At 41.3% G+C, this 12,297-nt stretch overlaps 2 protein-coding genes across 32 annotated transcripts in view; one reads left to right on the top strand and one right to left on the bottom strand.

Annotated features, from left to right (window-relative positions):
- Positions 1-4,459, top strand: part of PAPLN (papilin, proteoglycan like sulfated glycoprotein) — a 59,500-nt gene extending 55,041 nt beyond the window's left edge. For 13 of the 24 annotated variants that reach the window (XM_068946065.1, XM_009670420.2, XM_009670418.2 and 10 more), the window contains 2 exons: positions 194-406; positions 2,083-4,459. In XM_068946065.1, the coding sequence (XP_068802166.1) occupies positions 194-369 (176 nt within the window). In that variant the 3' untranslated portion in view covers positions 370-406; positions 2,083-4,459. The remainder of the gene's footprint in view (positions 1-193; positions 407-2,082) is intronic. The other 11 variants (XM_068946060.1, XM_068946072.1, XM_068946068.1 and 8 more) reach the window with 3 other exon arrangements.
- NUMB (NUMB endocytic adaptor protein) overlaps positions 4,107-12,297 on the bottom strand; it is a 107,761-nt gene continuing 99,570 nt past the window's right edge. For 4 of the 8 annotated variants that reach the window (XM_068946075.1, XM_068946077.1, XM_068946079.1 and 1 more), the window contains 4 exons: positions 10,670-10,969; positions 8,719-8,868; positions 7,689-7,832; positions 4,107-6,100 (listed from right to left, as the gene is read on the bottom strand). In XM_068946075.1, the coding sequence (XP_068802176.1) occupies positions 5,400-6,100; positions 7,689-7,832; positions 8,719-8,868; positions 10,670-10,969 (1,295 nt within the window). In that variant the 3' untranslated portion in view covers positions 4,107-5,399. The remainder of the gene's footprint in view (positions 6,101-7,688; positions 7,833-8,718; positions 8,869-10,669; positions 10,970-12,297) is intronic. The other 4 variants (XM_068946081.1, XM_068946082.1, XM_068946080.1 and 1 more) reach the window with 2 other exon arrangements.

Here is a 12,297-nt window from a genome sequence, read left to right as displayed (position 1 = left end):
ACGCGTCCCTCTCATCCTTGATATTGGACCATGTTTAAAATAATCCCCTCAGAACCTGCAAGGTGGAGAAAGTAGGAACCTGCTGTGTTCTTCTGGGAGGGAAATGGAAACCTGAGGGTCAGGCCCTGGCAATGGATTTTCAGCTGGCTTCATGCAGACCTGTTTGTCCCTCTTCTCTTTTGCTTGGCTGCAGCAGCTGTGAATCATGTTGTGGACCTGAGTAGAGAGTGCGTGGACCAGCCACACCTCGCCAACTGTGATCTGATCCTGCAGGCCCAGCTCTGCAGTAACGAATACTACTCCAGCTTCTGCTGCGCCAGCTGTTCTCGCTACCAGTCACAGGCCAGCCCTCCTCATCACCACGGGTGACAGACACCTACCTCCAAGGCTACATGAAAGTATACAGGTGACTGATTGCAAGACAGAAGCTCTGTCCTTTTACTGCCTAAAGCTGTTTTGGGAGCTCTGTTCTGCTTGAAAGTTCAAGAGGGTGAATTTAACAGCACAGTGGGTGTAACTGTTCAAAGATGGGAGAACCACCACCCTCAAGCGTATTGCAAAATTCTTTTTTTCCCCACCATGTGCCTTGCAATAGCTAATCAATCCATCTCTTCACTGAACGATAGCTGCTGTAACTCACAGAACAAGTTGACACTGGGAACATAAGGATTCTGGGACTTTACAGGAGGCACATAACCAACATGAAAGAGGGAGAGACCAGTTGTTCACATAAGCAAAAGAAAAATGCTCTTAAAATAAATACAATCTTTCAAGTGTTCAAAGATGGGCCTGAAGCGTCTTAACTAAAGCACAAATCAGTGAGGAGCATTTATAATTTTGGGGAGCAGTTTCCATCTAAATGCAAAAGACTGGACATGAACAGCATCATGCATGTAAGATTAGTGTTTGGGGGTCTATGAGGTTACCAGGAATGCATCCATAAAGTCACGTACTGTAGTTGTTTTACTCCAGTACCCCCTTAAGCAAATTTCTAGTTGGGTCAGCTTGGCTCTACTTGAACGTATTCGGCTTTGGAGTGAAATGCAGAAGCAATGCTTTACAAAAAAACACAAGACAAAAAAAAAAGAATACTTTAGCCCTACCTAAATGGTAGGGATAATTTAGATGAATATAACACTATTACCTGTTCTGCTGCAGTTTAGGTATCACTCATCAGATTTATTTTATTTTTTTAGAAACCAAAATTGTACTGTTGAATTTAATGCAAAGATGGGATCTGTGGTAGCCTTGTGTTGGGTTTGTGCTTGGAGAGGACAAGATGCAGGGGTGACTGACTTACTTGCCAGAAGAATAAACCTCCCCATGATCCACTCTAACTCCAGGAAAGCCTGGCTCTGCATGCGGCCTGGGCTAATTCCTGCTGTTACGAGCTAACAAATGAGAACTTCCAGATGTAGAGCAGCTATAGCTGAAAAGCATCCAGAATGTCAAGAGCGACACTGGGTGACAGCTAGCATGTATAAGAGGCTCTGAAAGAGAAATTCTTAGGAGTGATAGAATCTGTTGAGCCAGGGAAGGCCCATGATGTCTTCAGTATCTGGAAATGGAACTGTAACTTAGGAGCATTTGGTCCTTTTTTTTTTTTTTTTTTTTTAAAACAGCCTTAACAGCACTGTTTTACCCTCACATTATTCCTAGCGTTTCCTCCTTCCGCACTCCAAACTCCTTTACTAAGACTTGGATGGGTTAATCATATTAATCAATCAGCAACATCACCTATTTACTCTATGTATAGGTGTAGCTATAAACTAGTACACTGATGCATGATGCTAGGGGTTTGGGGGACTTGGGGAGGGTGGGCTTCTTTTTTTTTGTTTTTTCTTTTCTTTTTCCCCCTGACTTGTTACTTTAATTTAAGGCTTTTAAGGAAGTAATTCTGGACTGTGATCACACCACGCTCCTCTCCTTCAGTCCAGAATTAACACTCAGGGCAGCAGTGATACACAGGTGTAAATCCCCAAGCTTGACAGCCTAAAGCTGGTCTGGAATCTAAATCCAGTAAATCAGTTCAGCTGTATCTAAAAATAAGAATTACTAACCTAAGCATTGCACTCTTTTCAGCACAGGTATGCCTTCAGGATTGGACACCATACTTTAAGATGTGAACGCACTGAAAAGTCTAGAAGGAAACCAGTAAAGGAGTGAGACGTGACAGATTTTTTTTTTCAAAAAGAGATTTTTTTTTTTTTTTGAGAGGTCAGTGAAGAATTGTGCTTGCTAGAAGGCAGAAAGTCATACTTTGCAGTGAAGATCCATTAGTTTGGCTATTGGGAAAAAAAAAAGCCTCTGCTGTAATCACAGGATGGGTTACACTGTAAGTTTGTGAAGTTGCCATCACTGGTTATTTAAAAACAATGAGCTAGTCCAGAGATCAATTCTACTTGTATATGTCCATAAATTTGCATTTAACATTTCAAAACAGCACTTCTTTTTTTTTTTCCTGTATAGCATATTTGACACAATAGTATGAATCTACCTTCTGAGACAATAATCACATCCTGTGTAAATGCTAGTCTTAGTGAAACAGAGATGAGACCACCAAGCGCATGTGAACTTTTTCAGGAGTGTGATTAAAGGTAGACTACAGCTGTATTTCATCCTCCCCCTCCCTTTTACTTTCGCCAAACATAAGCAATAATTTCTGTAACATCCCTTTCTACTTTGTCAGAGGCTTTTTTTTTTTTAAATAAGATTTAAATAGTATACATGTTCAGCTTTCATTTAAGCTGCATAGTTATAAAATATACATGCAAGGAGCTCTTTCTCAAGACTTCTGAGAGTTGCCACCTGTAGTCTGTTGGACGGGACTCTAATTTCATGCTGGGGATGCTTTGGTTAAGTGAGCGTTTATTCTCTGACTTTCTCTTTCTGCTGAGTATCCATGGTAATAAGGATTGTATTTGAAGGCATGCAGCTCTCCGTACATACCATCACTGTAATAGTTAAATAAAAGGTCTTTTCCATTTTTTTTTTTTTCCTTCTATTTGGCAAGCTGAGATTTTTGTCTCTGTGTAACGTCTCTAACTGGCTGTTTACCTTTTGATTTGTGTGCCAAGATGTTACTTTTCTTCCCTAAAGAATGGTTTGTAGGAAGCTCATATTTTCCTTGCTATTATCTTCAGGGCAGGAGAAGGGTATAGATATACTGGACTATTTTTGGATGGTCTTTGGGCACTGCTGTGAAAGACTTACTTAAGGGCTAATAGGGGAGGGGAGGAAAAAAGCATGTATAGCTTTTTCTAGTCTTATATAAATCAGATCTCTACACACATGACTACAAATATTTGTTTGCTTTTTGAAAGCTGAAAAAGCATCAGTACTACCTCAAATACCATAGGGAGTATTGGTCATTACTAGTCATGCCATACTGAAGCCAGGTATGCATGAACTGATACAGGAAAAAAAAGCCCCAGCTTTCTAGACCACATCACTGAGCATCACGGTACTTGCCTGGAAACAGAAACTGCTGGCAAGCGCAAAAGGAAGGAAGCATTGCTAAAGGAAAGGCTCAGAAACAGTCCCCTCTGCTTCCTTTATCCCTCTATAATAATACACTCCCCTTTCAGGTACAAGGTCTGACATTTCTCTATACCTAACCTGTTTGGTGCACATAGGAATGCAGTGTGAAGCAGTCACATGCGTAGGGTAGGTCTATAGCAACTTACTGGGAGAACAGAAAGGAGTGAAAATATACTGTCTGCTCACACGGCTATTGGGATCTTCACTTCTTTTAATACTAGGGGAAAGAAAAGCAACATGAGTTTTCTTTTTTCCCTGTTTGAATGTTAGTGGCTTCATGTTTGTCTCTAAGTAAATAGTCAGCATTAGAAAAATTCAGCGAGGCAAACTAGAATCTAATGGTTTCAGTAAACCCCACCTTTTTAGAGGTTTAAATAGCAAGGACATTTGCAAGTTAGGTCTTAAAGTTCAAGGTAACGTAATATGGCGTACAAAAAGAGAGCCACTAAAATACCATTGTCAAGCTTCAAGGCTAGCAAGCAGTGTTTGTCTGTGTTCACCTAATAACAAAAAAGGACAAATCCTGAAAACCAAATGGAGAACAATAAAGCTTTCACAGACAGCACTTCTACCACCAACATTTATTTCTGTTAAAGCAGATTATAAATCAGTACAAATATATATAACTTACATTTGCTTGTAAGGCCAAAGTTTAAAAGTAAAGTTAAAATGAGATGGATTTCACAAGTCACCAGAGGCAGAACCTGGACCAGCTGCAGCCTTAACCACAAGGTTTCACAAATCAGTGGAAAAAAATAAAAACAAAGTTAAAAACCTCTAAGATCTATTGACAGACGAACATAAAATGGGTTCCTAGGCAGCCCCAGGTTGTAGATATGATTACAGTAAGTTGTCACAGTAGTGTTAGAACCAATAGATTAAGACAAGGAAACCGCAGTGATACATGAAAGAAAATAAACATACCATATATAATATGTAGCTTGATTCCAATAAAAAAAACAGTAGATTTTCCCCATGGTTTTCAAACCATGACAATACTGTTCTTTAATTTTCTTTATTTAAAACTATGATTAAAATGACTTACTGGTTGTGATTGTTGTTGCAATATGCTACTTACAATGAACAGATACAAGAACAAGCTGGGCCCCTCTCTCCCCTCCCCATCCCCCCCAAAATATTACTTACAATAAGAATCAGTGATAAATCAATCTTATGTACAATTTCTTACATCCAGCCCTCCCCCCCCCCCACCCTTGGTTTTAACCTTTGGCAAGATTACTTACAACTCATACAGCTTTTAATATCCAACTATTTAAAATATTCTAAATGCATAAAAATAAAGATTTTGGCTTTACTTTATTCTTTATATATAATATTCACTTTGTTACTCAAAAATGGAAGCTCAACTTTTTCCACAAACCTAGCTTTTGCTAAGCAGGTGACAACCTCCCTCCCATACTCCACCCCCCCGCCCCCCCGGCCAACACCTCTCTCTTTCCCATGGGGGAGTGGAGGTGGGGCAAAGTCCAGGACTCACAGGGCATGTGAAGGACACAGGTACAATATTTGTCTTCCTTTCTGTGAGATCATTGATGTCTCTGCAGAACAGGCTTCGAGACTGGTGCCCTTCTTTGCTCTGTTTGACTTCCAGCTTTCCAAGTGAGGAGGGACTGCAGACTGGGCTGGTTTCAGGACTCCTCTTAAGAATAGCACATTCAATTCTTTGTATGTTTATACCCTCCCCATGATTGTTCCTTTTTCCTAACCCATTTTTCATTTGAAGGGACTTTTTTTTGGGATTATCAAAGCAAACTGATCAGAAACAAGGCCCCTCCCCCCCCTCCCCCAGCTCCCTTTATCCCTCTCTACTAATATACAACTTACCCTTGCAGGACTGTTTAAAGTTCAATCTCAAATGTTTTCTGTAAATCACTTGAGAAGGGGTTAGTTGGCGAGGGATTAGTGCGTTGCTTTGCCTTGCTCTCTAGTGCTGCCCACTGTGCTTCAAACGGGTCTACCTGTGGAGCGGCTGCGGGAGGCTGTGAATGCTTGTCCTCTGCAGCCCATTTGCCACCATCAACTCCATTGAAAGCTGCAGAGCCGTTATGCTGTGCAGGTGGCTTGAAGAAAGGGCTGGTCGTAGCACTGTTGGTTTCATACTGCGGGAACGTCTGCTGTTTAACAAGACTGGGTGACTGATGAGGATGGGCTGCTGGAGTGTGACTTGCAGTACCAAAGACATTGGCTACCATCTGGGAAGGCGTGATTCCAACCACAGGTACGCTCGGAGCGGCATAGGTCATTCCATTCGCTACAGCATAGGGCTGAGCTGGAATAAATGCCGGCTGCATGGGCGGCACCACACCAACCGGCACAGGCTGAGGTGCAATGAAGGTGTTCACTGGGAAAGCTGGTGCTGACTGGGAAGTTGCTGGAGGAGGTTGGAGTAGTGGCTGCGGGGCTGGGGCTGGCTGCTGTTGGGCTCTGACAGTCTTTGAGACCTCTTCCAACCAGCGGTCTGCCTCTGAAGGAGTACGTCTGTGATTTCCTTGGAAGAGACTTGGTGAGGCTGCACCTGAGGAGGTGCTCCACTCAGCTCCTGGGAAGGAAAGCATGGGGAGGCCATTAATGCTTCTGTTCCTCACCCTTTTATCAGTGCTAGCTAGAAAGACTGCAGGATGTATGCAAGAACAGTCAGGCCTCCCTCCCTCCACAGTTGAGCAGATGCAACCAATGGTGGAAGCATATTTTTGTATCCTAGTATACTGTTTTGTTATAGAAGGACACTGGTCAAGAAGGGATGGAGAAGAGCTTCTTCACTACAATGCAGGTTTTTTTTTTTTTTTCATAGCAGACTTCTGAGACTTTAGGGCACACAGAAGTGCCACATACTACATAGCAGCAATGACCTAGTCCATAACCACTAATTCCTGCAACAGAGAAGTATCAATTTCTGAATAAACAGCTCAGGTGGATTGTTAGAATACAAAACCATACAGTACTGTTTTTAAGGGTCACTTGCCGTGTGTCCTAAATTAAGGTTTTCTCTATAGGACAGTAATGTAATTGTATTAAGCGTTAAGGTAGTAGTCATTTTTCCATCACATATCTGTCAAAGTGAAATGTGACCACTTCCTAGTACATACGTGAACATTTAAGGAAGTACATCTGTCCAATTACAATATATGTACACTGTACTTACTGTGCCTCCCTTTTCTTATATTTGTCCTTCATCTCCACTCTTTCCTACTCTCTCCACATGTAACTCGGGCTGTTAACCTCTCTAATTCTTTTGCAATATTCAACACTTAATATTTCAGATTTTTTTCCTATAAAAACAGCTCTGCTTTTAACTCATTTATCTTCAACAATTAAAAAATAATCACTCACCATCATTTCCATTCTTCCCACAGTTCACAGCCATCTCCCATCAGCTGAATTCTATTGGTGTCCTTCTCCCTACTGTTTTACATACTCTTTTCCCTTCAGTAGGACCTCACCGCTTTTCCAATGTGATGAGAAAAGCAACCAGGAATGCTAGAGCGCAGCTCTGCAGTTCATACGTTGTTAGGTGTTTTGCAGAAGTAGAATATCATTACTGCTCAGTACTCTTAATTTAAGCTGATTGTAGAGACTGGATAACCTGCACCTAAAGATTAGTTTACTGTTGTTTTTCTACAGTGGGAACTCTTCGAGGAAGAGCTTAGGGTCTTGCTGTTATGGGGAAAGACCTACTGATAATGGGCCTGGTACTCTCACAAGGCCAAAGAGAACCTATTTCACTAGCAAGGTTGCTTTTTTCTAGTTGAGCTTACCCCAGGAAATGGTGTACTCTCTCTTACTTAGGTTGGTGGAAAGAACACACAAAAATTTGGGGTACACAGAGAGATTCTTTCCTCTTCATTCCCAAACACATACTGTTTCATTACTTCCCTTTTAAGCATCAGATTTTCTAAAAAGCTGTCAAGATTTAGATTTAAAAAAAAAAAAAAAAGCTAGCTTATAGACTCGGAACCAACGAGTTCATAGCTTCCCGCCATCCACTTGCGCAAAAGGCTACTACTTCCGCCTTTTGTCACTGTTCCCTCCAGGTTTCATTAAGTGGCATTGACAGTTGTCTTAAGGGCTCACTTATGCTTCTGATCCAAGTTCTCAGAGAAATGCACAGGATCTACTTCCAGTCTTACCAGAGACCATGGCTGCAGCTCCAGTACTAGCAGCAGGAGCATGAGCCCAGGGATTGGTTTCACGAACTGGCATAGCTGTGGACACTACAGCGGCTTGGGATGGTTTAGCAGCAAGCACACAGAAGGCAGAGGCAGTGCCATTAACTAAAATGGGAGCAGACAACATCAGTGCAATTAATTCATGCAAGGCATGCACATGACAAGAATATTAGTGGGCCAGTTGCATGCCTAGCAACACACAACAATTTTAGACATGACAGTGGTTTGTGTAAATTCGCCAAACAAAGCTGAGAGGTGATAAAGCTAGTAAATTCCATTTCATGACGCCAACTCTTAACTGAACTGTAGGAAGGTGGGTTGTTTTTTTTTTTTTTTTTAAATGTACTTGATGAGATCTTGCATTCTGATAATACCTGCTTCAGCTTGAAGTTAAATTTGCTGGTTTTATAGGGATATGGCTCACCAGAAGTTAGAATAACATGATTAATTTTACATTCAAAGGAAGAGCACATTTTAGATGCTAAGTAACAGTAACTACATTTAACAAGAAGAGCTTTTTCTCAAGCTACTTGTATAAAAAAAAAAAAACAGTGAACCACAGTCACTGCTTAATAGTCAGAGACTATTAAGCATTCTGTAGTCAGCATCTCTCCACAACTTATCAAAGTGTTTCCACTGTGCAATGATACGGTAGTACACAATCCTCTTCCCTTGTGGTTCTTGTGACACAGTTCTTAAGGTTATTACACTTCAGTAGGCAGAATGTGAAATTGCCGTTATCTCAAAGCCAGGCCCTTTTACAGGTAACTGTCGTGTGGTAGGTGCATGACCTTTTAGTGAAAGATTACAAACAAAAACACATAAAAACTCAGCAGACAAGATAGATAGATGAATAAAGCAGGATGCATTCCCTCAAAATATAGATACAGGACTACACAAGACATTAAGACAACGTGCTACTGGAAAGCAGCATTATGTGCATTCAAGCCTCATTCAGCACGACCATCATGCAAGCAAAGAAACCACAAACCTTGAAAGGCAGGGGACTGTGGTGCAACTACTGTGACTGGTTTTGTCATGGGGGCTGAAGAGAAAGGATCTTCCGATGGTGTGCTGAAAGCATTGGTGATTTGAGAGCAGAGGGCACTAATGCTGTCGACTTCCCCTTCTACCTCAGGGACTGAAAAAACAAACAAATCATTAAATTGGAAGTTTAAGGGAAAAAGAAATAAGTTACGAATACTGATGTTAAATTGAAATATAATTAGTTCCTTTATCTCCTAGATGTTCTTACTGTTGAGTTGAATGACAGCTTTTTCTGAATTCTGTGTTGAAGATCTGATAGTAGAAATAGCCATATTACTGTATTTTTTAAATCAAGAGGGTAAGGAGATCAGATTTGCAGTCAGTTTTTACTGCTTCTCTCTGTTAATGGAAGAGGATGTTCATTACGGAAAACGAAAGGTTTTTTTTTCCCCTATAGCTTTAATAGAGACCTAAATCTTTTGGTATTGAAGACTGCTAAATATACCAAGGATTTGGCACTAAGATTTGATGTTCTGTGAAATGAAAATGCTTATGATAGATTTAACTGTTCCAACAACATACTCCTACAGTAACTAGATGAAGTTTAAACATGTTGACAGCAACACACAGGGGCCAGTTAAGTAAGTCCACGGTTAGAATGCCGATTGCCCCAGTACAGCAGCAGCTGAAATCCCTAGGACCTATATTAAAATTACAGAAAAAAAGCTTAATGTTCAAATAAATGGACACTCTCAGTTTTAAACTAAATATATCAGCATAGTGTGGATACAGTAACATTTGGAGTAAACTGCTGACTTACCAGATGTTCTCGTTATTTCTAATTGCACTGCTTTTGAAAAGTGCTGATTATCAGTCCTTCATTACACAGAAGTGACATGAGCAGGCACAACAAGCACAAATAGTACAAAACACATAGGATGGGTGGTATGACGTGCACTGTACCTAAAATTTAGGGGGAGGCATGCCCCAAAATTGATTCTTTGAGGGATATTCCAATAAAAATGCATGTAGTGTGACAGAAAGCAGCATTGGTAGCTGCATACATGGGAACATCCTCAGAATAAATTCAGATCATGGTAGGCTCAATCAGCATTACTTTTGTAAGCAATGCAGCACTAGTGTTAAATTGATTAACTCAGTGCTGGTCTTAGTTGGTGGCCTGTGCATTAAGAATCGTAAGAGAAGTCAGACTAGATATCGATGGCGTTTTCACCTTTGCCGCCGTAATTTTTATTTTAAACCTTGGAACCCTAGAACTATCTCTGTTGCCAAATGAGAGCACAGCTGTCCTACAGGCTAACCTAGCTGAAGGGATTTTAGGCTATTATGCAAGGTACTAATCACCCCAGATGTCTATGTTAGGATGGTTCTGTAAAATCCCACAGCTATCATTTGAAAACGGCACCACACATTACTGATACTGCTGGTTATGCCATCTAAACAGTAAAGTTATTATAAGTAATGAGGTGAAAAGAGGTTTCATTGCTCTCAAAAGGAGGATTTCAGAAAGATGGAAAGACAGACATGAGGAAAAATGCCACGAGATCCCATGACAAGTGGTTAAAGCCTTGGACGGGTTTGTCTGTCAAGATGCTCTGGCGTTATGCTGAGGAACAGGTTCAGTGACTCAGAGGAAAGAACAGCACCTACTATATCACCACATCTATTCCTGGAGCTCTTCAAGCTTCGCTCCAGTGTTTCAGATACAGATTACAGCTGCTTGTCTTCTGCATGTGAATATTTTATTTGAAATTCTTGCATGTTCCCAAACTACATTTTTTCTGACTGGGTGATAACGTCTGTTGGTGATAAATGATCCACACTAGGGCAGGAAGGAGGATTTACTACAGCCAAATAGTTATTTAAAGCCACAGAGGAGGAAGGGAGGAAGAGACAACGTAAGGTAATGTTTCACTCGAATCATTTGGTTTTACCTGAGTTTTTCATAGGGAAGTCAGTCTTCCTTTGCACAGTTGAAGGCAGCTCGTTTATTCGCAAAGACAATTGGCGCTTAAAAGGAGACATCTTTTGGCTAAGGGCAGGGAAACCCCTGAAGGAACCCTGCCTGGCAAGCTGTTCTATAGGGGCATGCCTTCGAGGAATAGCGTGGGGATTGTTCATTTCTTTATCCAGAGAGGCAGCAACATCAGCCGTAGGAGAGGTTGGCGAGCCAGGAGAGGGAGCAGTATTGTTTGGTGCAGCACTTGGCGCTACTGTTTTCACTTCTGGTTCAGCTGATGGGGGAAACAGAGTGAGGTTAGAAGAGTAAAGCCAAGTATTGTTCGACTGCATCTCCCTGCACTTTTTGTTCTGGAAAGAGAAATCGCAAGAATTTGTATCACTGGTACTTTTCCACAAAGGAGTTTCTAATACCACAGCAGAAAAGTAATCTCATTATCTTCATCTTGCCACTTTACCAATACATCCAGTCTCCAAAGCAAAGCTTACCGAGGCTACCCAGTCCATAGAAATGATCGCCTCCTATGTATTCCTTCTAGCTACTGCTGAGGCCACTGCTCTAGAAATACCTGTAATTTATTTATGATTCAACCTGAGAAGTGTATTGGGAGACTCCTTTAAAGATTTTGCCTCTTGGAGAGCTGAAAGAAGAACAGATTATGGCCAAAATCTTACCATTAACTGTATTCAGTTAATGAGGGTGGTATTGCTCAGCAGCTGCAGGGAACAGAATCCAGCTTTAGGACCTTCTTTTAAAAGCTGCCCTCCTACCCTTGCAAAATCAGCAGCAGTAGCCAAACATCCTGCACAAGCTTCAGCAGGTCAAAGACAGCACTTAACAGGTTGGGCTGCATTCAGTGCTCAAACAGCAGCTCCCCATCTCCTCAAACAGCAGCTCCCCAACTCCTCCAGGGAATAGATTACAGATCACATGGAAGTATGCTGCAGGATAGATCCAGCCTGCGAGATGGCAGGCCATGCTAACACCCGTCACGTTTACATGAAGCAAAGATACTGAGATCCGGTGGCATCTCTTCAACTGTATTTAGCTGTGATGTTATTACCCAGTCACTAGCTATACTGGAAACTGCAGTTTCAAGTCAGCTGCTTCATTTTGCGGAGTTCTGCGTAGTACCACAATGCTTTGCTCAAACAGATCTGATTGTGGAAATGTACGCTTAAGCCTAGTTTAGGTCATGACACCTGTGATTAAACAGCAATGGGGATTTTTCCGTCTCTAGGAACAGTGTCTAACTCATGGCATAGGTGAATGAGCTTTAATAAACACAGCTTTTAATATTAAAATAGGTCAACAGAGAGAGGGGGAGAAGGGGAAATTTGCTGTCCTCGGGTGAACTTATTTTAATATACAACTTTTCAAACTTCTTAGGAAAAACAAGGAGGGTTCTTTTCTTTTGTGGTTGACACATCAATGGAATAACTAGAAATCTGGTAAAGAGAAGAGTCAGTCTGGAGATTTCTGAGGAGTTGGAATGGTAGGAGGAACGAATTACGTTGTCTTGCAAGCTTCAGTACCCATGAGTTGCAGCTGCTCGTTCAAGTGAAACTTTTCTAATCAGTCTTTCTTGGAAAGGATTTCACA

The sequence above is a fragment of the Struthio camelus genome, chromosome 5 (assembly GCF_040807025.1).
Source record: "Struthio camelus isolate bStrCam1 chromosome 5, bStrCam1.hap1, whole genome shotgun sequence".
NCBI lineage: Eukaryota > Metazoa > Chordata > Aves > Struthioniformes > Struthionidae > Struthio > Struthio camelus.
This window is presented reverse-complemented; position numbering and strand designations above follow the sequence as displayed.